The sequence below is a fragment of the Falco biarmicus genome (assembly GCF_023638135.1).
Source record: "Falco biarmicus isolate bFalBia1 chromosome 13 unlocalized genomic scaffold, bFalBia1.pri SUPER_13_unloc_3, whole genome shotgun sequence".
Classification (NCBI taxonomy): domain Eukaryota; kingdom Metazoa; phylum Chordata; class Aves; order Falconiformes; family Falconidae; genus Falco; species Falco biarmicus.
In genome coordinates, this window is record NW_026611658.1 from 16,030 (window position 1) to 40,844 (window position 24,815).

General features: G+C 59.1%; 2 protein-coding genes and 1 long non-coding RNA gene across 3 annotated transcripts in view; 2 read left to right on the forward strand and 1 right to left on the reverse strand.

The window, feature by feature from the left end:
- Positions 1-228: 228 nt before the first annotated feature.
- On the forward strand, positions 229-17,049 carry ILF3 (interleukin enhancer binding factor 3). The gene is given in 23 exon segments (XM_056325931.1): positions 229-355; positions 3,800-3,895; positions 3,979-4,205; positions 4,502-4,682; positions 5,020-5,167; positions 6,616-6,707; positions 7,130-7,225; positions 7,514-7,625; positions 8,139-8,236; positions 8,631-8,742; positions 8,891-9,001; positions 9,355-9,506; positions 9,508-9,555; positions 9,899-9,908; positions 9,911-10,047; positions 10,050-10,073; positions 10,493-10,630; positions 11,752-11,929; positions 12,219-12,313; positions 12,315-12,372; positions 12,471-12,524; positions 16,683-16,783; positions 16,785-17,049. Coding segments are annotated over 22 exon segments (2,436 nt in total). The 5' UTR covers positions 229-355; positions 3,800-3,892; the 3' UTR covers positions 17,046-17,049.
- A 991-nt stretch (positions 17,050-18,040) lies between these two features.
- Positions 18,041-19,136, forward strand: LOC130143249 (uncharacterized). Its single transcript, XR_008819696.1, has 2 exons — positions 18,041-18,184; positions 18,348-19,136. It is a non-coding gene; the product is annotated as an uncharacterized LOC130143249 (long non-coding RNA).
- A 5,093-nt stretch (positions 19,137-24,229) lies between these two features.
- Positions 24,230-24,815, reverse strand: part of QTRT1 (queuine tRNA-ribosyltransferase catalytic subunit 1) — a 5,296-nt gene continuing 4,710 nt past the window's right edge. Inside the window, 3 exon segments of the mRNA XM_056325926.1 lie at positions 24,230-24,443; positions 24,445-24,513; positions 24,633-24,772. Coding sequence (XP_056181901.1) covers positions 24,392-24,443; positions 24,445-24,513; positions 24,633-24,772 — 261 coding nt within the window. The 3' untranslated portion in view covers positions 24,230-24,391.

Sequence of the window (24,815 nt, forward strand, 5' to 3'; positions counted from 1 at the left end):
CTCCCCTCCCTCCCCGCGCCGCTCCCCGCTCCCGCCGCACGGTGGCGCCCCTCCCTCCCGCGCCTGCGCCGCCCCTCCCTCCACGTCACCCCCTCCTCCCTCCCCCATTGGCCACCGCCCCCTCTCACGTGGCCACTCGCCCCGCCCCTTCCCCCCCGCCCCCCCCCGCGCCCCCCGCCGGCGGCGGCTCCGCCCCCCGCGCTGCAGTCTGGCTCCCGCCGCACCGCGCAGCGCACGGCGGCCAGGCCGCGGGCCCGGGCCGCAGCGACCACCGCCGGCAGCCCCCTCCCCCCCCCCCCCGGCCCGCCCCCTCCCCCGCCCCGCCGCCTCACCCCGCCGCCGCCAGGCCCTCCCGGTAGGAACCGCGCCGGGGCCCCCCCTCCCCAGGGCGGCGGGGGGGGGGGGGGGGGCGAGGCGGGCCCGGGGGGGGGGCGGGCCCGGGTGGCCGGGCCGCGGAGGAGGGTGGGTAGGCCCTGGGGGGGGGATGGGGTCCGTGTGTGTGTGGGGGCGACCCAACCCCCTTCCCCTCCTTCCCTCCCTCCCCGCCGGCCCATTGTGCTGTGGAGACAAAATGGCGGCGGGCGGCCCTGGGGCCGGGGGGTGAGTGAGGGGAGGGCTGGGGAGGGGGCTCGGCCTTGTGGGAGAGGGGGGGGGCCGCGCCTCATCGCCCCCTCCCCCCCCGCCCCCCCCCGCCCTCCAGCCGCTCCTCAGGGTGTGGGGAGGGGGGTCGCGGCTCGCCGGAGGGGGGGGGGGGGGAGGGGGGTCGCGCTGTGAGCGCCCCCCCCCCCCATTTCCCGCCGCTTTGTTCTCGCCGAGCCTAAAAATGGCGGCGGCGCCCCCCACCCCCACCCCCCACGCGTGGGTGCGGGGAGAGGTTGGGCCCTTGGGGGGTCGCGCCTCCCCCCTCTCCCCATATGGTGGCCCCACGGGCTGTGGGGGGGAGGGGGGTGTGCATGGAGTGGGGGCAACCCCCCCCCTTTTTTGGTGGGGATGGGACCCCCGACTCCCCTCTGCAGGGTTTATCCCGCCGTCCCCCCCCCTCCCCCCCCCCAGCCCGTTATATCGGCCGCCGGCTTATGGATGCTTCAGAAAAAGAGGAAAAATAACAAATAAGAGCCTGCCGCCCTGCCGCCGCTGCTCGGCGAGACCCCCGGCTCGCCCCCGCCGCCCCCTCGGTGGGGCAGGCACCTTGTGGGGGGGGGCGAGATGCTCTCGGTGCCCCCAGACCCGCAGGAGCATCCCTGCGAGGGGGGGGCTGCTGCCCTGGCGGTATGGCTTTGCCACCCTCCCATCCAGGTAGGACAGGCTACAAACACCCTCCGCTCCGCCCCCCCCCCCCCCCCCCCAAAACCCACCGATTCTCACTCAAAACGTAGAAGCTTCCCCAAAACGGGATGCGCTTCTCCCTGTGCCTTCAGCAGCCAGGGCAGGAGTGCCGACCTCTTGCGTTCCTCTGTCGTTCCTCTGCACCCCCCTCCCCAAACACGGGTTTCGGGGAGGCTGTTCCCACCCTTGGAGGGCTGGAATCCAGCGGAAAGTTTCTGGAGAAACCAAGCGGGTGGTGGAAGCGGTAGGAAGGGGGGAGCGGAGCAGGCCAGGCTTCAGGCAGTGGTGGAATCTCAAAGTTTCTCCTTTTTCCCAGATTTTGAGCGACGAGCGGCGTCGGGAGCAGCGTGCGGTGGAACCCGTTCATGCGTTCTTTAACTTCTCCTGTGGTTCTTTTCCCCCCCCAAGAAGCGCGAATCCTGTGATGCTGCAGCATCAGCTCCTGGGTTCTCGCTGGAAACAAATTCCAGTGGTCCCAAGAAGAGCGCTCGCCGCCGTCCGTAGGAATTGCAGGAGCTGGGGCTCCCGTGGCGCAGGCTGCTGTAGGGACAACTGCCTCGCTAGGGTGGATTTCAACTGCTTCTTACCTTGCTTGGAGGAAATTTAAGGGCGGGTTCAGAAAAATAACCGCGTACAGCGCGTACAGGTTCCTGGGGATCCGGTCCCGAGCAGCAGCGGATCGGGAGCCTGGCACCCGCAAGCACGAGAAGCTGCCTCGTGCCTTCTCGCAGGTAATTCTCCCTGCTCGGCGGGTGCTAACCTCTGGGTTTGATTGCAATTAAATCCTGAGTTGTAACCCCACCGAAATCATCCTGTGCGTAAATATTTGCAGGGTGGGCAGCGGAGGCGTTGCTGGGCCGTGGAATACCAAGTCCGTAGGACACGGGAGCCCGTGCAGCGCCGGCAGCTCGAGGGAACGAGTTTTCCCAACTTTATCCTAGAAAATTCATTGGGTCGCGCGTCCCAGCTCTGTCTGTAAAGCAAAGTGTCCCAGCAGGGTCCCGATTCCTGCCCTTCGCCTTGCCTCGTAGAGTGGTAACGGCGTTACTTCGGCAAAGCGCTGAGTATTTGGGCAGTTAATCAGCTTTTTTATTATTATTCCAGTACCCTGGATAATTTCTATTCAAACTGGCCGGGCTTACTCGCAGTTTGTGTCATCTGTGAAGCGTAAAAAGTGAAAACATTGGGTTTGCGAGCCGGAGGTAGCGATGACCGGCGAGGCCGGGAACGGGCCGGCTCGCGGCGTGTTCTGGTGGGGGGAAAAAAAGCAAAAGCGAGCGTCGCTCCGGTCTCATTCCCGGTGAAACTCACCCGCCGTGGAAGGACTCCCGGGAAAACGGGGCTTTGGTCGTGAGCTCTGGAGGAATCGCGGCGCGGTTGACGTTCGCTGGCCGTGTTCCCGAAAGCCGGAGTTACCAGGCGGCGCGGAGGTGTGCTCGGGTGTACCGTGGTGGTGACCCTCATCATCGTCAGGCGCCGAGGCTCTTCCTTTGCCTCCCTCCTGCTTGGCAATTCTCTGCGGTGCCGCAAAACACCAGGACCGCGGCTGCCCCTGCGCGGCTTCGCTTGGAGGGAGAGCGAGCGGTTTATTAAATAACTTCGGTCAAGTTAACGACCGTCGGGCGAGTGACTGTGGGTTCTGACGCCAACGGCGGGGGGAAACGGCGTTACCGGGGCCGAAAAAGCCGATCCCGGTGGGTTGAGGTGGCGTTTTGAACCCCTCGCCGGGTTCTTGGTGGACGTCGATGCTCTTGCCTCCCGAGAAAGTAAGTCAAGAGACTCGGCGGCAGCTACTGGGCTCGTCTCGGTCCTAATTAGAAGCGGGCTTGTTTACTCTGGGGCCGAATTTTGGGGTGAGAAGCGGCACGTGGCGGAGAGGTCTTTACGAGGAGCTGAGGTGGGTGAATGAAAACCATCGCCACGCTTGGCAGCCAGGCAGTGCCAGCCTGGTTCTCCTGGCCCCCTGGGCCGGGGTTCTCCTGGCCCCCTTGGTTCTGCACCTCATGGAATTATATTTTCCTGGTGCCAGCTGCTCCAGTGTGTGCGTTACCTTCGATCCGCTTTGGTTTAGAACCAGGAGCTTTGGAAAAACCCACCTTTGCTGGCAAAGCCTTTGGGGAGGAAGGAGCTGAGATAATAGATTTACGGCCACGAGTGAGAAGTAGGAGGGAAAATGGGCCCAGGTCGTCGCGTCTCGGGGAGGTGGCGCGGCGGAACGGCTCGAAGGGTTTGCCTGGTGCGGTGACACGCGGCTGTGGGACACGCGGGGCTGCAGCCCGTACCCTGGGTGCTTAACCCAGCTCTGAAGAATCATCCCCGGAGTCCTCAGGAGCAGAAAACGAGGCTTTCACTAACGACTTTGCCTACTTCTAATGGCGGTTCTTGCGTCCAGTTCTCGTCGTCGGTCCCGCGCGCGCTCGGCGGGCGGGCTGCGGGGACGGAGCGGCGCTCACCGGCTTTCCTTTGCTTTCAGATCGCGGAGGAGCGCGGGACTGGTACGGTCTTTTTGGTGGAAGAATCTAAATAAGCCCATTTGGAAGGCTTGGGCGGACATTCAGAAGCCAAAATGGTGAGGAGCGGGAGGTTGCGGGCTGGCGAGGTCGGTCGCCGTTGCGCGGGGCCCTCTAAAATTGTCCCGAATTCCCTTTCCAGCGACCCATGCGTATTTTTGTGAACGACGACCGCCACGTGATGGCCAAGCACTCGGCCGTTTACCCGACGCAGGAGGAGCTGGAGGCCGTTCAGAACATGGTCTCCCACACGGAGCGAGCCCTCAAGGCTGTGTCCGACTGGATCGACGAGCAGGAAAAAGTCGGTGGGGAACAGCCAGAAACAGAGTCCATGGAGACGGCGGCCGATGAGGAAAACAAGGAAGGGGGGTAAGGAACGCCAGCGGACGAAGGGCGCTGTCGGGCGTCGCGGTCCTTTGCGCTTCGATGAGTAAAAACCCGCTCGCCAAAGGTGTAAAAAAAGTCCTTTTCCCTGGCTGTGGAATTTGGGGAAATTGGGAATTTCAGGGGAATGGCGAATTTTCCTGGGCAGGTGTAGCAAATCCTACGGGGGGGGGTGTGTGTGGCACGTAATCCTTAGGGATCCCTCCCCTGCGGATCCGCTTGGGGCTCGGGTGGCTTTGGTGGCCTCGCAGCCGCGGTGACGGTGGCCCCTCCGCTTGCAGGGATCAGAAGGCCACGGAGCAGTTGACGAGGACCCTGCGCGGGGTGATGCGTGTGGGGCTGGTAGCCAAAGGCTTGTTGCTGAAGGGGGACTTGGATCTCGAGCTGGTTCTTTTGTGCAAAGATAAACCCACCACGGATCTCCTGGAGAAAGTAGCTGACAATCTCGGAGTACAACTTGCTGTGAGTAAAAACCTCCCGCCCGTAAAACCTTCCCAGGTTCGCTGGCGCTTGCTACGGAGCGAGCGGAATTGATTTTTTAAAAAAAAAAAACCCAGGTGTTTTTAAAGTGTATTTTAAAATAATAATAATAAAAAAAGACGCCGATGCCACTGGTTTTGATACCCTTTTTCCGTCTCTTTGGAAAAATAATTTCTGTCGGCGCGTGGCTTTGGATTTGCCGTGTTCCGTGGATTTCTCTCGTAGCCGGAGCGTCGCGCGCAGGCACTGCGGGGAAGGGACGTGCCCCATCGCTCGGGGGCGAGCCGGGCCTTTGCTAAACGGCACGGTTCTCTTGCAGGCGATCACCGAAGACAAATACGAAATAATCCAGTCGGTTGGCGATGCCGCTATTGTCATTAAGAACACGAAAGAGCCGCCGTTGACGCTGACCATCCACTTGACGTCGCCCGTAGTCAGAGAAGAAATGGAAAAACAGTTAGCTGGAGGTATGGAAGGCTGGAAGCGGCCCACAGCCGGCTGGAAACCCGTACGTTTCCGTGGCTAATTCCACGGGTAAAGCGTGCTCTTCAGTTTCAGCCGAAGCGGCGATCGTTATTTTCGCGTAAATTCAAAATTCAGTAAGGCGACGGCCAACCTCATGACATCACGGTTACGGTTTATTTGGCCTGAGCTTCCGAAACTGAGTAGCACCTTTCAGAGGGTATTTTGCTCTTTTTTTAATTGTTTTTTTAATCTTTTTTTTTTATTACTGTTATTTTTTTTTCCACTTGGGCCTTGAGTTCACTAATACGTCATCTCGTTGTATTAATCTCGTTTTGTACCCAGCCATGCGAGTGGCCTGCACAGTGACGTAAAAATATAAACCGGATACATTTTTTCAAAAAAAACCCCAAAAAACCACACCAAAAATAAAACAAAAACCTCGAAGGCTTCTTGTTAAATGACTTGCATGTACATGAAATTGGATGTGCCGGGCAGTTTGTGTTGCAGCAAGAATGATAGGTGCTCTGGGTCTGTTTTATCCGCTTAAAAAGTTCCGAATGCCAGGAAGCGATGCAGAGTTTTGGATAAAGTTAGCTTCTCCCTCCGCTCTCCTGTTAATTCCCTTGGGAATTAAAAATTGGCAGGCGGTTTGGTGGTTTTGGTGCTTGGATTGCGACGGGTCCCGTGTCGGAGGCACGGCGCTGTCGCCTCGGCGGCTTCCAGCCGCTGGCTCTGTGCACTAGCCTTATCTAAAAACCCTGGTCTTCAGAAACTTTGGAGCTTTTTTTTTATAGTTTTCAAAGAATGTTACTGTTTTTTTCCCCCCCTCGAACCATATCTTCAGTTTTGCTGCAGCACAGACTGGAAGGTATCTTTGTGCTCTCTTGACTTGTCTATGGTTTTGATATCTGACCTCGTCTACCAAGCCTTCTAGTTTGTCAATTTTAGGGACGCTGGACCTTTGACCAACAGGACGCTCTCTGTCACGGGTTGGGGCCAAGGCAGGCAACCCTTCTGGGCGGAGGGGGTTCCCTCGATCCTCCCAAAGCTCCCCCCCACCCCCCAAACCCCCCCAAACTCCTCTGCTAAAGCTGCGCTCTGAACGCCGGAGCGGGGAATGATTTCAAAACCTCCCTTGCTCCATCACCGGCCTTGTGCGAGCCGTAAAGGATTCCCATCCCGTTCCACGCCCCGGCTCCTCCTCGAGAGCAGATTATTGCTCCGTCTCCCGTTAATTGACCTTGTCCCCCGCCCCCTCTGCAGTTTTAATTTCCGAAGCGAGGCCGTTAGGCGAGCGCACTGCAGACCCCAGCCTTCCCGGGTACGGGATGTAGATCAGGATCTTTTGGGAGCCTCAGCTGCCCGTTAGGAAGCTGCCTCGTCCCCTCGCCGCCTGACAGAACCCCCTTGGTCAAACTGTGCCTTGTCTTCTTATTCCATCCACGAATAGAAACGCTATCAGTCAACGACTCCCCGGACGTTCTGGACAGGCAGAAATGCCTTGCTGCCTTGGCGTCACTGCGACACGCCAAGTGGTTCCAGGTTTGCATTTTGTTCTTATATTTGTCTTTAAGTAGAAAATTCGTAAAAGTATTAAGGGGCTGACTAATTTTTTTTTTTTTTTTTATATATATATTTAAAATACTTTTAACGGCGGATGGTAACTAGATGTGCTGAACTTAGCGTCTGTCGGCGGTACAGTCGCTAAAGAGGCACTTAAGCGAATTAAACGTTCGGAAGGAACCTTTTTTTTTTTTTTTCTAAAGGGTGGACGCAGAGCTGCTGCTTTGTGTCAAGAGTAACGTTGCCTTTGGTACGCGACCATTGCAAAGCCGTAAGATGGTAACGCGACATACCGCTTACCCTTGACAAAGTAGCACCGCAAAAAAAACGAATTTGTCCGCGAGCCGGCAGTCCGGGGGTGCCGTGTTGAACGCCCGCCCCGCTTCTGCTTCTTTTCCTAGGCCAGGGCAAACGGGCTGAAGTCGTGTGTCATAGTGATACGAGTGCTGCGAGACCTGTGTACTCGGGTTCCTACGTGGGCGCCGCTGAGAGGATGGGTAATTTCCTTTTTTTTTTTTTTTTTTTTTTTTTTTTTTTTTTTTGTGGTTTTTTCCTTTCATTTTTCCGCTCTCGGTGCCGCTGCTCCGTCCCCTGCCGTCAGCTGGTAGACATGGGCGGCGTGAGGAAAATTTTCCGCCCCGAAAAGACACGCGAGCGGCTGGCTGGGATGTAAACGCCTCGATGGGTTTTGCGGTTCTCGACGTTGTAAATCCTTGAGTGAATTTGCAGCAGCTTCCAGCCGTCCCCGCAGGCATGTCTCTCACTTCCAAACCGTCCTTTTTCAGCCTCTAGAGCTGCTGTGCGAGAAATCCATCGGGACGGCCAACAGACCCATGGGCGCCGGCGAGGCGCTGAGGAGGGTTCTGGAATGCCTCGCCTCGGGAATCGTTATGCCAGGTTAGGTGGTTCTCTGCATTTACATTTCAAAGCGAAGCCGAAACGAGAGACGGGGTTGAAGCTCAGAGGCGCGGTTACCTGGCCTTAGCGTTGGAGAAATCCCTGGTGGCGCGCGCGTGGCTCAAGGTTCGGAGCTCGGAAAAGCCCCCCCAGCACACACGGGTACTACAGTACCTCGCTGTTCCTTAGGGCACGCCTGTTCAGAGCTACGGACCCATGATTTAAGAAAAAACAAAACAAAACAAAACCCCAAAACCACCAACCCTGTAGAGCGAGGTGCCAGTTTTCTCCGAGCGTAAAATTGGTTTCCTGAGCGGTGGCGACCAGCTTCGCCGCTCCTCGTACGTGTAAATTAGCCCAGGCCAGTTTCAGAATGTTGGACGTTGGATGGATCGTGTCGGTCCGTGTTCTTCGAGAGATGAGTGTTGATTGATGCCAAGGGAATACTTAGTTTAGTTTCTTTAGAAACACCAGGATAATTCTCTGCATATCTTCCTTGTTTCCTGCCTTCAGATGGTTCTGGTATTTATGATCCTTGTGAAAAAGAAGCCACTGATGCTATTGGGCATCTAGACAGACAACAAAGGGAAGATATCACACAGAGTGCTCAGGTATAGTTTTGACTACAGATGTTACGAAAACTTCACCAGTTCCACTGCCTCTGAACTCCCGTATTGGTTAACGGTAGAATAGTCGCCTCACGGAGGTCGGTGTTAACTTTTTTAATACCCAGTCCAGTAAAAGCGATACGAATGGGTCCCGCACCGCTAAGGAATTTTGTAGCTTGGCCAACCAGAAGCAAAGTTATCAGGTTTTAAATAGTGACCTCCTGCCGTGACCCGTGTTTTTTGGGTCCAACTTGGCAAAATTCAGAGAGTCCTATTTAAACCGATGAGGATTTTTCTGTGTAGGGGTGGGTAGAATGTTCCTGTCTGAAACTGTGCAGGGAACGGAGATCGGCGCGGCCGCTTGCGCCTCCCAGTAACACACGTTTCATCTTTCTAGCACGCTCTGAGACTCGCTGCTTTTGGCCAGCTCCACAAAGTCTTGGGGATGGATCCCCTACCTTCCAAAATGCCCAAGAAACCAAAGAACGAAAACCCTGTTGACTATACGGGTAGGTACTCGCTGGGGAAGAAAACCCACTGAAAAAAAACCAACAACCAACCAACCAAAAAAACCCCAACAAAACACCCAGCTCACGCGGCGAAAGGCTTTTGCTGGAAACCAGAAGGCTTAGGTGTTTTTTCTAACCGTCGTTACAGTCCAGATCCCTCCCAGCACGACGTACGCCGTCACCCCCATGAAGCGTCCGATGGAGGAAGACGGAGAGGAGAAATCACCCAGCAAAAAGAAAAAGAAGATTCAGAAAAAAGGTATTGAGTTAACGAGAGGTAGGTACAAAGGGCGGCCCGGGGGCTGTTGGCAGGCGGGGGGGGGGGGCAGGTTGCGGATTTGCTCCGGGGGGCGTTGGGCCTGGGGATGACGGACGGGGGCTGTGGGTTTTAAAGCAAAACCTGAACGCCCCTCGGATTTTGACGTAAATCCTCGCAAGGAGGAAAAACCGAGATCAGAACTTGTCTGAAATGGCTTGTGCTGCTTGGAGAGAGGTGAAAACATCCGCCAACTTTTGTTTGGGGTTTTTTTTTTTGTTTCTTTTTTTTTTTTTTTTTTTTTTTTTTTTTTTGGTTTGTTTTTTTTTTTTTTTTCCCCCTTTCTCTCGATTCAGAGGAAAAACTCGAACCTCCCCAGGCCATGAACGCGCTGATGAAACTAAACCAGTTAAAACCTGGGCTCCAGTACAAACTGGTCTCTCAGACCGGCCCCGTTCATGCTCCTATCTTTACGATGTCTGTGGAAATCGACGGCAGCACGTTTGAGGGCGTCGGGACCTTCCAAAAAGACGGCCAAATTGCACGTGGCGGTGAAGGTAAGAGCCGCCTGGGTCGGTTCGCTGCGGCGGGGCGCTCGGGGGGAGACGGTTCCACGCTGACATCTCCAGAGGGCAACCAGAGGGTGCTGAAGGCTGGTCACCCGCCGCCGAACGCGGAAAATGTCACCAGCCCTTCGGGGCAGGCGAGGGGGGGGAGCTGAGCGCCGAGGCGGCGTGGGCACCGCGTGGCCTCTGCGCCCTGCCCGGCGCTGGAGCAGGGTCAGCAAGAGGATTCACGAGAACATTCTGGAGGTTTTACCCTCAAAACGGGGCGGGCACGCGCCGGCGGCTCGTCCAGACGAGGGCTCTTCACCCACTTCTCCGACTCTCCTTCCTCCAGGTCTTGCAAGACATGGTTTGCCCACGGGGGTGGAGGGCAAAGAGTCTGGGAAAGGAGACGAATCGGCGGAGGAGACGGAACAGAAACCGGTCGTCGTCACCGCTCCTCCGCCTGTAGTAGAAACTGTCTCGACGCCCCACTGCTGCGTCCCCCCCCCGCGGATCAGACCCCGGAGGTGAGCGTGGTGGGAGAGGGGAGAGGGGCCACCCCGAGCCATTGGGCTGGGGGGGCGCCTTGCAGGGCCGGGGCTGGGGGGGGGTCATAGGGCTGGGATGGTCTCGCAGGGCCGAGATGGGGGGGTCACAGTGTGGGGGTGGGGTTTGCAGGGCTGGGCTGGGGGGGTCATAGGACCGGGCTGGGGGGGGTCTCAGGGCCGGGCTTGGGGGGTCTCAGGGCGCCATGGCAAGCGCCTTCGAGCCGTGGCAATGCGCCGTGCGCTCCCCTTACCGTCACGGTAAGGATTTAGGAGCGCGGAAGACGCCGGGCGAGCTTGTGCCAAGCCAAGGCGGTTTCAAAGTGACACGTTTCGGAAGCCACTTGGGGGGCTGTGGAGGGTCTTTCTTGGCGTTTCATCGCCCCCTCCTCCACTTCCAGAACGTGAAACAGCAGGGACCAATTCTGACGAAGCACGGCAAGAACCCCGTGATGGAGCTGAACGAGAAAAGGCGCGGGCTGAAGTACGAACTGATTTCGGAAACGGGCGGCAGCCACGACAAGCGCTTTGTGATGGAGGTGAGGCGGCTTCTGGTCCTTTCTCCCCCGCTGTGCCTTCATCCCAGCGCAGGCATCTCAAACTTCCAAACCTAAAAGAAGAGTCCAAAAATTATGAAAGGGCAGAATGGGTTTGGGTTGGAAGGGATTTGGGGAAGTTTAGCTGGGGGGGGGGGGGGGGGGATGTTTTCCCTGGAGCAGGCTGCTCAATGCCCCCCATCCGCCCTGACCTTGAACTCTTCCAACCCATGGGATTGTCTGTGGGCATGAAAAATAATTAAAAAAAAAAAGGAAAAACCAAACGAGACCCAAAAGAGAGGAAGGGGAAAAGCCAAACGAGACCCAAAAGAGAGGAAGGGGAAAAGCCAAACGAGACCCAAAAGAGAGGAAGGGGAAAAGCCAAACGAGACCCAAAAGAGAGGAAGGGGGAAAAGCCAAACGAGACCCAAAAGAGGGGAAGGGGAAAAGCCAAACGAGACCCAAAAGAGGGGAAGGGGAAAAGCCAAACGAGACCCAAAAGAGAGGAAGGGGGAAAAGCCAAACGAGACCCAAAAGAGAGGAAGGGGAAAAGCCAAACGAGACCCAAAAGAGAGGAAGGGGAAAAAGCCAAACGAGACCCAAAAGAGAGGAAGGGGAAAAGCCAAACGAGACCCAAAGAGAGGAAGGGGAAAAGCCAAACGAGACCCAAAAGAGAGGAAGGGGAAAAGCCAAACGAGACCCAAAAGAGAGGAAGGGGAAAAGCCAAACGAGACCCAAAAGAGAGGAAGGGGAAAAGCCAAACGAGACCCAAAAGAGAGGAAGGGGAAAAGCCAAACGCGACCCAAAAGAGAGGAAGGGGAAAAGCCAAACGCGACCCAAAAGAGAGGAAGGGGAAAAGCCAAACGCGACCCAAAAGAGAGGAAGGGGAAAAGCCAAACGCGACCCAAAAGAGAGGAAGGGGAAAAGCCAAACGCGACCCAAAAGAGAGGAAGGGGAAAAGCCAAACGCGACCCAAAAGAGAGGAAGGGGAAAAGCCAAACGCGACCCAAAAGAGAGGAAGGGGAAAAGCCAAACGCGACCCAAAAGAAATGTTGATTTTTCCAAACGGTGGCTTCTGTCCCTGCCCTCCCCGCTCACGTGCCCTGATTCCATCCCGTTCAAAGGTGGAGGTGGACGGGCAGAAATTCCAAGGAGCCGGATCAAATAAAAAGGTGGCAAAAGCCTACGCGGCTCTGGCTGCACTGGAGAAGTTGTTCCCGGATGCTCCCGTTGCCATCGAGCAAAACAAGAAGAAGAGAGCGCCGGTGCCGGCCAGGGGGGGCCCCAAGTTTGCGGTGATAAGTAAGTCCGGCGGCGGTTCGGGCACTGCTCCCGGCGTGGGATCCCTTTTGGGGGAGGGGAGGGAATTGCGGGGGTGGGGACCCAGGGTCTCCTCCCGGGCTTGCGAGCAGCCACCCCCCCCCGCCGGTCTGGGAGAAAACACGCTCCGTTTTTCTGGAGACGGCCCTTCTGGAGGCGCGCCGGCGCCCCAAGGTGCCTTCCCCCCCCGGGGGGTTGCAGCGGTGCGGTTGGGAGCCGGGTGACACGTCTCTCTCCCTCTTTTCCCCCTCCCCCCCACCCCCATCAGCAGCACAACCCCGGGGCTTCGGGATGGGCGGCCCCATGCACAACGAGGTGCCCCCGCCGCCCAACATGCGCGGCCGCGGCAGAGGTGGCAACATCCGAGGGCCGCGGCAGAGGCAGGGGCGGCTTCGGCGGCAACCACGGCGGCTACATGAATGCAGGTGAGGTGCTGCCGGCGCCCGGCCGAGCGCCCTGAGCCCTGGTGAGCTGGCTTTGGCCTCGGTTTCATTTTTATTGAAATATTTTTCTTCTCCTCTAGGCGCTGGGTACGGCAGCTACGGTTACGGCGGCAATTCGGCGACGGCGGGCTACAGTAAGTCCTTTGGCTTTTGTTCTTTTTCTCTCGCCTTTCCTGGCGAAACCCGTCGATCTGCTGGGAGCGTGAAACTCCGACTGGGTCGCCCTGCGCGTACCTGGGAGCCCCTTTACGGGGTCCTATTGAATTTTTTCGATTTCCGTAGTAGTATTTTTTTTTTTTGTTTTGTTTTTTTTGGTTTTTTTGAACGAGAAGTTAAGGCAAGGCGGGTTCGTGTACTCGTTAAAAAGTTAAAAGCGCGCATCCAGGTGACTTCACGTTTCCTCGAAAACCGTGACTCTTTTAAATTTCTCTGCTTTAAGCCACGTGAAGCTATCGGCCACGCTTTTGATTGTGACTTTTCCTGAAAACACCCAGCGATTGGTCTTGAGAAGGCGCCTTCCTTGGGGGGGTGACAGGAGCAGAGAAATCTAAAACGCGACTTGCAAATGTGGCGCATTTTGCCATCTTCAAAAGAATTCTAATTTTCTTCTCTGCTCTGTCTCCCCCTTTTGTAGGTGACTTTTTCACAGACTGCTACGGCTATCATGATTTTGGGTCTTCCTAGAGCATCTAAAAAGTATTGCACAAAACAAAAACAAAAACAAAAAAACAAAACAGCTTTTTACTCCAATTTTCTCCAACTCCAACCCCCAAAGTGTCCGTGCCGTGTCCCCTCAACAGTGGCTTTTCACCGCAGCTTGTCTGAAACTCTCTTAGCCTGCAGAACTTAAGACAGTGGCAGTTTTTATTGTGATTTGCCTTTGAACTTGGTCGTATCGATGTACACAACGGGGGGAACCGATTACCCGGGGACCGTTTTTTGTGCAACTTGGCACAAATTTCCAAGCCGGCTCCGTTCAGCGTAAAGGCACAAACAAAAAAACCCCACAAAGCCCAGCCTTGCTTTTTTTATGGAAAGCATTACTTTATTTTTAAAGAAGTGTTTTAAACCGACCTTTGTCCTTAATTTACAGCAGGTTTTGTACAAAATTTGAGCCTTTTAATAAATCCCAGCTGTTGGGTACACGCCTCTCGATATTGGGAAGACTTTTCAACATCTCTGAATCTAGTACGGCCCAGCTCCTCTTTTTTTAAAGCATGCCGAATGTTTGACTTGTACGTGGACTCGTGTGTGCCGAAATTTAACCCTACGTCCTTTGTAACACGCTGGTGGATGAACGTGGAGGGCCGGGACGTGTTGTGGCTGGTAGCTAGCGTACCCTCCGAGGTATTGTAACCGTGCTTCCGATCCTGATCCAATAAATAATCCAGGCTTTAGGGGTTAGCGTCAAACACAACCGCTGGGGAACGCCTGGAGTCCTTGCTGAACGTGACCCACGGGCTCGCTGGAGCTGAGCCTCGAGGGCTGACAGCAAAGCGCCGGCGCCGCCAAACCCTCGTCGCCTCCCCGGAGCGCTTAAACCACCCGCTGAACTCCAACTCTGGGGAGTAACGGCGCAGTTGGGCCCGAGGCTCCGGATTCCGAGTGTTCGGCCCTTTCTTCTTGCCACGAGATTTGGGGGGTGGTGGTGGGGGGGGGTTTAAAAGTGCGTTTCTTTGTCGCCGTTCCGGGCTGCGCCGTGCCGCGGGTTGGACTTGGGGGGCTCAGCAGCATTGGGGTTAACTCGGTAATGAAATTGGCAAAACTAAAAAAAAAACCAAAAAACCCCAAACAAACCGCCCCCCCCCCCCCCCAAACTCTTGAGCTACCACGCGCATTAAAGGAAAAAAAGTCCAAGCTGTTTAGCAGGTAATTAATAATAAAGCCAGCCAGATTATATTTTAGAAAGGTATTGCTGGAGATAAAAAGGTTTTATACAAGGGAGGACATCCTGTCCTGAAGGAGGTGGGGATGCTGCCCGTCCTTGGGCGCCCGCTCTGCCCGTCCTCAAGCATCTGTGTGTCCTTGGGCACCTGCCTGTGCTTAATTGGCTGCCCGTCCTTGGGCACCTGCCTGTCCTTAATCGCTTGCCTGTCCTTAGCCCTCAGGCATCTGCTCATCCTTAGGTGCCTGCCCGTCCTTAGCTCCTTGGGCACCTGCCTGTCCTTGGGCACCAGCTCATCCTTAATCACCTGCTCATCCTTGGGCGCCCGCTCTGCCTGTCCTTCAGCATCTGTGCATCCTTGGGCGCCTGCCCGTCCTTAATTGCCTGCCTGTCCTTAGGTCCTTGGGCTCCTGCCTGTCCTTAATCACCTGCCCGTCCTTAGGCGCCCGCTCTGCCTGTCCTCAAGCATCTGTGCGTCCTTGGGCACCTGCCCGTCCTTAATCGCCTGCCCGTCCTTAGTCCTTAGGCGTCTGCCCTGTCTCTGGGCGCCTGCTCTGCCCGTCCCTAAGCATCTGTGCGTCCTTAGGTGCCTGCCCGTCCTTAGGCCCTTGGGCACCTGCCCGTCCTTAGGCGCTCCGCTCTGCCTGTCCTTAAGCATCTGTGTGTCCCTTGGGCACCTGCCTGTCCTTAATCACCTGCCCGTCCTTGGGCCGCCCCGCTCTGCCTGTCCTTCAGCATCTGTGTGTCCTTGGGCACCTGCCTGTCCTTAATCACCTGCCCCGTCCTTGGCCGTTAGGCGTCTGTGCACCCTTAGGTGCCTGCCCGTCCTTAGGCCCTTGGCCACCTGCCCGTCCTTGGGCGCCCGCTCTGCCTGTCCTTAAGCATCTGTGTGTCCTTGGGCACCTGCCCATCCTCAATCACCTGCCCGTCCTTAGGTCCTTGGGCTCCTGCTTGTCCTTGGGCTCCTGCCCGTCCTTAATCGCCTGCTCATCCTTAGTCCTTAGGCGTCTGCCCTGTCTCTGGGGCGCCCTGCTCTGCCCGTCCCTAAGCATCTGTGTGTCCTTAGGTGCCTGTCCGTCCTTGGGCACCTGCCCGTCCTTAAATCACCTGCCCGTCCTTAGGTCCTTGGCCGCCTGCCCGTCCTTAGGTGCCTGCCCGTCCTTGGGCACCTGCCCATCTTCATTGTCTGCGTGTCCTTAGGCCACCTGCCCGTCCTTCTGCGCCTGCCCGTCCGGGTAACCGCCCTGGCAACTGGCTCTCTGCCATCCTCAGCGTTGGTTTGGGCAAAGCCCCAGATAAGCCCCCGGCAAAGGGCGCTGGGGTTCCTAGTTAAATACGAGGCGCTGGTATGAGACGGGAAATCCCAGAAATACTGACCTGGGCGGTGCTGGCCGTGCCGCCCGCCTCGGGGGTCCCCGCGCTCCTTCCCGGCACCAAAGACGGGGATTTTAGTCGGATGGACGGAGCAGGGCGTCACTTGGCAGAGAAATCTTTCGCTCCCCCCGTGGCACTGTTGGCCGGAGAGACGTTTATTACGGAGCATCGCTGCCGCGCCGCGGAAGCAGGATCTGCGGGAAAGGAGGGGGGGGAAATAACGATGTGGCGGAAGGTCTGGCTTTAGCGCAGGGGGAGGAGGCCAGAAGCGATGGAATGGTTTGAAACATTGAAGGCGAGGGGCTGGAGGGGGCTGTGGCTCCTCCCTGCACCCGCGCCGGATTTCGGAGCCAAGCTGGGATTTGGCTTCACCCGGAGCCATCCCAGTGGTCCCGCATGGACCTGGGAAGCGAAGGGCACGGGATTTTACTCTTTGCCTCCTTTTTCCCTAAATTTTCCTCCCGTTTAAGGAGGGCGCCGGCACATCTTGCCCTCTCCTGGGGGTGCAGCTGCCTTCCCCGAGCTGGTGCCGGTTTTGCGGTTCGATCCTAGCGGCTTTTATTCCTGAAAAATCGGGATTGCACTCAGCGAGCCCGACCCCAGAGCAACTTTTCTGACACTGAGCCGGGCGTGAGGAGCGCCCCGACGTTCCGCTCGTTCCGAGAGCTTGGCCGTGGCGCTGCCGGTAAATTAGAATCAACCCGGGTCTTCTGGTGGTCGCAACCGGGAGCGTTGTGAGGCGCCGGAGGGTTTGGGTAACCGCGGGGGGAGCAGCCGCCTTCGGAGGGAGCGGTGCATCGCTCGCTGCGCGTGCATCGCTCACCGCGTCACCACCGGCTCATTGCGTAAAGCCGTGGCGGCTGGGGGCGGCATCGCCCCCCCAGTACGGGAATGGGGTTGCTTTTGTCGGAGCGGTGAAGTAACAGCCGTTAAGTTGCTGTAACGCGGATTAAAACGCCGGAGCCCCGAGCTGGTCCTGGCCTATCGTGCCGCCCCGAGCGCTGCCGGCGCTGACGCTCTTCTTTCTGTCCAGGCCAGTTCTACAGCAACGGCGGCCACTCCAACTCGGGCAGCGGCGGCGGCGGCTCCTCCGGCTACGGCTCCTACTACCAAGGCGGCGATAACTACAACTCGCCCCGTCCCTCCGAAGCACGGCGGGAAGAAGCAGCAGCACGGGGGGCAGCAGAAACCCTCCTACGGCTCGGGGTACCAGTCCCACCAGGGCCAGCAGCAGCAGTCCTACAACCAAAACCAGTACAGCAACTACGGCCCGCCGCAGGGCAAGCAGAAGGGCTACAACCACGGCCAGGGCAACTACTCCTCCTACTCCAACTCCTACAACTCGCCCGGTGGCGGCGGCTCCGACTACAACTACGAGAGTAAATTCAGTGAGTAGATTCAGTGCGTGCCCCGGGAGGGGGAGGGGAGGCGCTGGGGAGACCCGCGGGGGGGGGAGGGGGGGCTTGGAGGGGGGGGAGGGGTCCCTGCCCGCCCAAACCACCCCGCCGTTCTGGGAACCGGGAGGGCATGACGTCATGGAAGGGTTTAGGTGATCCGTTACTGATCCACTAGCCCATCCCTTAGCTGATTTGTTACCTGATTAATTAGCCAGTCCTTTACCCGATCTATTACCTGATCTATTACTGGATTTGTTAGCCAATCCTTTACCCGATCTATTACCTGATCTATCACCTGATCCATTAGCTGATTTATTACCTGATCCATTACCTGATGGATTAACTGATTTTATTACCTGATCTGTTACTGGACTGATTACCTGATCCGTTAGCCCATCTATTACCTGATTCTATTACCTGATCCGTTAGCCCATCTATTACCTGATCCGTTAGCCCATCTATTAGCCAGTCTATTAGCGGATCCCTTAGCGGATCCATGAGTCGATCCATTGGCTGATCGGGCTGGATGAGTTCACCCCGAGGCCGGGAAACCCGCCGGCTGCCCCCCGAGCCCTGCTCTGACGTCGGGGGGGATCCCCCGCTCCGCGTTGCTGTTTCACCATCGGTTCTTGGCTCTCTGTGCTGGGGCTGGGCGCGCTGCTCAGCACCGATCCTCGCGCTCACCGCGGCCGATCCCGCTGCCGGCCCCTTCCGCGGGGGCTTTTAGCACCCCAGGGGGCTGGGGTGGGGGGCTTCGGCTCCTGGCAGCTGCCTTGCCTGGGGCGACCCTCCTAGGCACCTCCCTGCAGATCCGGCACCCTCTGGCCGTGTGTGGTGACGGCAGAGCTACCATGCTCCCCAGTGCTCACCGTGCTCACCGTGCTCCCCCGTGCTCGCTGTGCTCCCCGTGCTCGCTGTGCTCCCCGTGCTCCCCGTGCTCCCCGTGCTTGCCCTGCTCACCACGCTCACCGTGCTCGCCACGCTCACCACACTCTCCCTTCACAGGTTACGGTGGCCAACAGCGGCCGCGGAGGCGGAGGAAATAACTACTCGGGAGGTGCCTCCTACAACACCGGCTCGCACGGTGGCTATGGGGGAGGCTCTGGGGGCGGAGGGTCCTCGTACCAAGGTAAGCAAGGTCAGTATGCGACACGTCCCGATAGAGTATTTTTTATTTGCGAGTGGCAGCGGGTCCCGGCTCAGCGCGAGAGCTCCGATTCTACCTTTAAATAATTATTTTTTATTTAATTTTGACGCCGCCGTCGGCACTGAGCTTCTTTCCCCCTTCTCCCCCTCCGCAGGTGGATATTCCTCCAGTCCAACTACAACTCCCCCGGCTCAGGCCAAAATTACAGCGGCCCCCCCAGCTCCTACCAAGCGTCCCAAGGCGGCTACGGCAGAAACGACCACAGCATGAATTACCAGTACAGATAAAGCCGCCCCTGCTCCCCCTCCCCGCGGGCGCGGGGCTTTCTTACCCCCCCGCGCTCCACCACCCTTGGAATATTCAGTTTTATCGCCTCACGGTAAACACGTTAAAAAAAAAAAACAAAACAAAAAAAAACAACAAACGAAACAAAAAACCAAACCAACCAGCCCCCCTGGCCCCCCCGTTTCCATGTTGCAGTGCTCTTTGTGATACTGGTCACTAATGGTTGAGTACCTGTAATTCCATACTTAGCTGTATTTTGGGCATCTCTGTATTTAATGGTTTGTTAGTTGCCATTACAACTTTGTCTAAATAGGATTATTTTTTTTCCGAGGGTTTTTTTTTTTGTTTTTGGTTTTTTTTTGGGTTTTTTTTTTTGGAGTTCATACGATTTCCGTATCCTTTTTCTATTTAAAAATCGACATGGCGGCGCGAACGCGGCGTGGCTTTAAATAGAGAAGGGATATGTCCTCCGTTAATGCTTTTGTGAAGTGAGTTTAAACGAGCTTTTCTGTATTTTAATGCTTTAGTGTTTTCAGTTTTATAAGTGAAGATTTTATTTTAAAAACCAGTGGGAAAGAGTGGGTTTTGTATGCCTGGATCCCTCAGGCAGGACATCTGGAGTCAGCTGAATGTAGACAAATAAACACAAAACTCTTGATGTCTTGGTCTCCGAACGCGGCGTCTGACGGCGCGTGCCAGGGCTGTCGTGGCCTGTGAGAGCCTGCCCCAAAGTGGGGGTGTTTGGCCCCAAAGTGGGGGTGTTTGGCCCCAAAGTGGGGGTGTTTGGCCCCAAAGTAGGGGGGTTGGCCCCAAAGTGAGGGTGTTTGGCCCCAAAAGTGGGAGGTTCGGCCCCAAAGTGGGGGGGGTTGGCCCCAAAATGGGGGCGTTTGACTCCAAAGTGGGGATGTTTTGCCCCAGAAGTGGGATGTTTTGCCCCAAAATGGGGGTGTTTTGGCCCCAAAATGGGGGTGTTTGGCCCCAAAATGGGGGGTGTTTTGACCCAAAGTGGGGATGTTTTGCCCCAAAAGTGGGAGGTTTGCCCCCAAAAGTGGGGATGTTATGCGCCAAAATGGGGATGTTTTGACCCAAAGTGGGGATGTTTTTGCCCCAAAAGTGGGATATCCTGCCCCAAAAATGGGGATACCCCCACCCTCAAATCTGGGAATACATTGCCCTAAAATCCAAATATTCTGCCCCAAACCCCAAATATCCCGGCTCAAAAAAAAACCCCAAAAAAACCCCACCCCAAGCCCAGAACTTTCCCCATTTCCCCCGATTTTAATGGCTCGAACCCGGGTGTTGGAGAGCAGGCGGGTTGGGACTTTGGCCAAACCGTCACCGGCGCCGCGCCGTGCTGGCTGCCAGCCCTGCGGCGGACGCGCCCGGTTCCTGGCAGAGGGTGGGGGGGTGACCTTGAACCCCGCCCCCCGAATCCCGGCGGGGATTTCCCGGTGCTGGCGAATCCGGGTGACTTCCCGGTGCCGGAGCCGCGCTGCTCCCCCCCTCAACCCAAAACACCGGTCCCCGGCTCGGGTCCATCACCGTCCACACCGCGTTTGCCAGCGCGGGGTGATGGAACCGGGTGGCTCCCCGCGCCCAAATCTCCCAGCACCTGCCGCATCCCCCCCCTTAGACCAACGCAGGGACCAAAATCCCCTTTTTTTCCACCAAACCCAGCGCCAGAGCTGCCTGTTGAGCTCCTCCGGGCAGTGCCGGAGCGACGCTCGGCTCCGGCATCACCACCACGCTGCGGTGGTTTGGCATCGCCTCGCACCGGTGTTTTCTGGTTCGCTGCTCACCCCCAACGCCACTGGCCGCCACCGTTTTGGGGGGGTGGTCGCCCACCGGGTGCCCCCGAGGCGCGGTGCTGGCGCTGGGAGAGACGATGCGGTCGGCACGCTCCGGCTGGCTCCAAATTCTTTATTATAAATATCGGTTATAAGTTAAGGCGGGCGCGGCGTTACCGCCGGTGTGGTGCCGGCGCGCCGAGCCCAGCAGGCTCAGAACAACCACAAAATCAACAATTAATAATAATAATTAATAATTATGAGAAAAAAGTGAAGCAGCTGGTCTGGCAGCTTCGGCTGCACCGGTGTGGGGGGATGGGGGTGAGGTTTGGTGGCTGGCACCGGGACCCACAGCCCAACCAAAAAGTCCCCGGTGGGTCCCGGTGGGCGCGGGCAACCCCGGCCTCAGCGCCGCGGCCGCAGCTCGTCCTGGCACGTGGCGTTGGGCGCGGTGAAGTGCGGCCAGATCCGGAGCAGCTCGTGCGGCTGGGAAGTGATGGACCATCACCAGGCGGGAGAAGCGGGCACCGCTCGTACTCGACGTGGTACATGTTGAAGACCCCCCAGGGGCTGTCGGTGACGCCGACCCCCCAGCGCCCGCAGGCAGATGCCCACGAAAGCGTCTTCCATGTTGATCACCGGCAACGTTTGGGCGACGCGGTAAATTTTCGCAGCCAAATCGCCGGAGAGGACGTAGGCGGCCCCGCCGCAGTAGGGCGGGTAGGTGGCGGCGGGGTAGACCCGGCGCGGCACGTACCACTTGTAGGCTTTGCTGCGCAACGGCCCCCGTGTTGCGGTAGACGTAACCGGTGATGAAATTCTTCTTGGGGGGCAGCAGGAACTGGCGCACCAGGTAGGGCAGGTTGAGGAAGACGTCGCGGTCGGCCTTGAGGACGTAGGCGGCGCCGGGGCAGTGCCTGGTGACCCACTCCATCCCCATCAGCGTCTTCAGCGTCAGGTTGTGGTAGGTGTCCCAAAAATCCTGCTGGAGGAGGTCGCGGTGCAGGTGGTTCTCCTCCTCCAGCGCCGCCCGCAGCGCCGCGCTGAACACCGGCTGCATGCCGAGGAGGAAGAGCCGCAGGATGGAGACCCCCGGCACCGCGCTCTCGTTGCCCCACGTTTGCCGGATGGCGTGTCGGCCGGCGATGTCCTTCGGCTCCGTCGCCACCAGCAGCACCAGGAAATGGCGCCCGCTCCGGCACTTGTGGGGGCTGGTTGAGGAGGGAAGCGGTAGGGGTGGGGGTAGGGCGGCTGCAGCGGGTGCCGGGGGGGCGCCGGGGGGATGCCGGGGGGGCCCGATGCTCCGCGCCACTGGAAACCCACCCCGGGCTGGCGTGGCGGCGCGGCGGCGCTTTGGCTGGGCGCGGCGGGTGGCGGTGGCGGGGTCCTCAGGCGATGCGCTGCACCCGCAGCACCAGCAGCACCAGCCACGGCAGGACGGGCCAGCAGCAGCAGGCGCAGGCTCAGCTGGCGCATCATGGCTCCGGACGGCGCCTGCGGGAGAGACGGTGCCTCAGAGCGCGGCGGGGGCACCCGAAACCCACCCAGCGCCCACCCAGCCGCTCGCCTCAGCACCCGAAAACCCACCCAGCGCCCACCCAGCCGCCTTCCACTCAGCACCCCGAAACCCACCCAGCGCCCACCCAGCCCGCTCGCTCAGCACCTGAAACCCACCCAGCGCCCACCCAGCCGCTCGCATCAGCACCCGAAACCCACCCAGCGCCCACCCAGCCGCTCGCTCAGCACCTGAAACCCACCCAGCGCCCACCCAGCCGCTCGCTCAGCACCCGAAACCCCACCCAGCGCCCACCCAGCCGCTCGCTCAGCACCTGAAACCCACCCAGCGCCCACCCAGCCGCTCGCTCAGCACCCCGAAACCACACCCAGCGCCCACCCAGCCGCTCGCTCAGCACCCGAAACCCACCCAGCGCCCACCCAGCCGCTCGCTCAGCACCCAAACCCTGTCGCTCAGCACCACTCTCCATCTGCTGGGGCCTGGGGGGGCAGAGGGGGACACGGGGGGTTTAGAAATGGGTCAGGGGGTCCAGGGGGGGCACGGGGGTTGGGAGGGGGGCAGAGAGGGGGGCTGGGGGGGGGACAGAGAGGGGTCGGGGGGAGATGGGGGGTGATGGGTGTCAGGGGCAGCCCCGGGTGGGCCGGGGGGTGTCTCCGTACGGCGCTGCCCGCAGCCCCGGGTGTCACAACCCCACTCCAGGTGCCACAGCCAGTAAAACCAGTAAAACCAGTTGGAAGTCACACTGCCAGGAGGGAGCCCCCAGGGGTCCTGAGGCCAAGACCCCAGCTCTGCCCAGTTCTCCCCAGTTCACTCCTGGGTGCAGCTCCCCAGCTCTGCCCAGTTTTCCCAGTTCACTCGCCAGTGCAGCACTCTGCCTTTCCCCAATTCATCCCAGTTTCCCTGGGGCACAGCTCCGCTCCTTGCCCAGTTCCTCCCCGTTTGTCCTGTGGCTCTTCTTGCCACAGATCCCAGCCCTTCCCAGTCATTCCCAGTGGCTCCCAGTCGCTCTCAGGTGCTCCAGGTGCTGCTCCTAGTCCCTTCCAGTCTCTCCCAGCTGCTTCAGGTGCTGCTCCCAGTAGCTCCAGGTGCAGCTCCCAGCCCTTCCCAGCGGCTCCCACTCACTCCCACTCACTCCAAGGTGCTCCAGGTGCAGCTCCAGCCCTTCCCAGTGGCTCCCAGCAGCTCCCAGTGCCCCAGGTGCAGCCTCCCAGCCCTTCCCAGCGGCTCCCACTCACTCCCACTCACTCCAAGGTGCTCCAGGTGCAGCTCCAGCCCTTCCCAGTGGCTCCCAGCAGCGCCCAGTGCCCCAGGTTGCTGCTCCTAGCCCTTTCCCAGCATGCTCCCAGTAGCTTCCAGTCATTCTCAGGTGCCCCAGGTGCTGCTCCCAGCCCTTCCCAGCGGCTCCCAGTCACTCCCAGTAGCTCCGGTCACTCCCAGGTGCCCCAGGTGCTGCTCCCAGCCCTTCCCAGCGGCTCCCACTCACTCCCAGTTGCTCCCCGTCACTCCCAGGTGCCCCAGGTGCTGCTCCCAGCCCTTCCCAGCGGCTCCAGTCACTCCCAGTCGCTTCCAGGTGCCCCAGGTGCTGCTCCCAGCCCTTCCCAGCGGCTCCCAGTCACTCCCAGTCGCTCCCAGTCGCTTCCAGGTGCCCCAGGTGCTGCTCCCAGCCCTTCCCAGCGGCTCCCAGTCACTCCCAGTCGCTCCCAGTCCGCTTCCAGGTGCCCCAGGTGCTGCTCCCAGCCCTTCCCAGCGGCTCCCAGTGGCTCCCAGTGGCCGCTCACCTGCCGGCGTCGCTGCGGGCGGGTGGCACCGGTGGCAGAACCGCGGGTGGACGCAGCCGTGGGCACCCACGTGGCCACCCCACCCCCGTCCACAAACTTCCTCCCGCGGCCGGCGCAGGGGCCTGGCCCAGCGGGGGTCCCGCCGGGGGTCCCGCCATGGGCAGCGGGGTGGTCCCACCGGGGGTCCTCAAATGGGTGAGCAAATGGGGCCCGTTCCCCCCCCAGACCCATTTCCCCCTCCCACCCACGTGCCCCCCCAGACCCATTTGCCCAACCCAATTTACCCCAGACCCATTCCCCCCCAGACCCAATTTACCCCCCCAGACTAATTCCCTGGCAGCCCCCAGCCCCACGTGCCCCCCCAGATCCACTCCCTCTGACCCAATTTACCCCCCCAGGCTTAGTCCCCCCAGACCCATGTGCCCCCCCCGACCCATTTCCCCCAGACTCACGTGCCCCCCCAGACCCAATTTACCCCCCCAGACCCATTACCCCCAGACCCCATGTGCCCCACAGACCCATTCAGACCCCCCCAGACCCATGGTGACCCCCCAGACCCCCATTTACTCCCCCAGACCCACATGCCCCCCAGACCCATTCAGACCCCCCAGACCCATGTGCCCCCCCGACCCACTTTACCCCCCCCAGACCCATTCAGACCCGCACAAGCTGCTGTTTCCACCAAGAAACTTTATTCAAGCGCTGCTGCAGCCCCCCACCCCCCCCTACAAAAACTCCCCAAAACAGTAAAAAAAAAAAACCCCAACCAAAATTACAAAACTGTCGGTGTGTGGGAAGGAGGAACCCGGGGGGAGGGGTTGGGGGTCCCCGCTCAGTCCAGGGTGATGCCGACGGTGGCCAGAGCCTCGGTGACCCAGGCGGGGACTCCCCCCCCCATACATGGTGCTCATGAACCCCCGGACGAACTCAGGGAAGCGCTGGGCCAGGATTGCTCTCGCGGATGGAGCCCATCAGGTTGAGCTGGGGGGGGGCACAGGGTTGGGGGGGGGTTATGGGGGGCACCAGGGGCACCAGGGACCCCCCCCCCCCCGGCACTCCCAGCCCCCCCCCACCTGGTTAGGGCAATGTTGTGGACGGTGAGGTGGTGCAGGGCGGCCGACTCGCTGCGCAGGAGGGCGTGCAGGTACGCGCGGCTGTGCCTGAGGGGGGCGCAGAGGGGAAAAGGGGGGCGTTTGGGGGGTGGGAGACCCCTCTGGACCCCCCCCCCCCCCCAAACGCAGACCCCACCGTCGGCA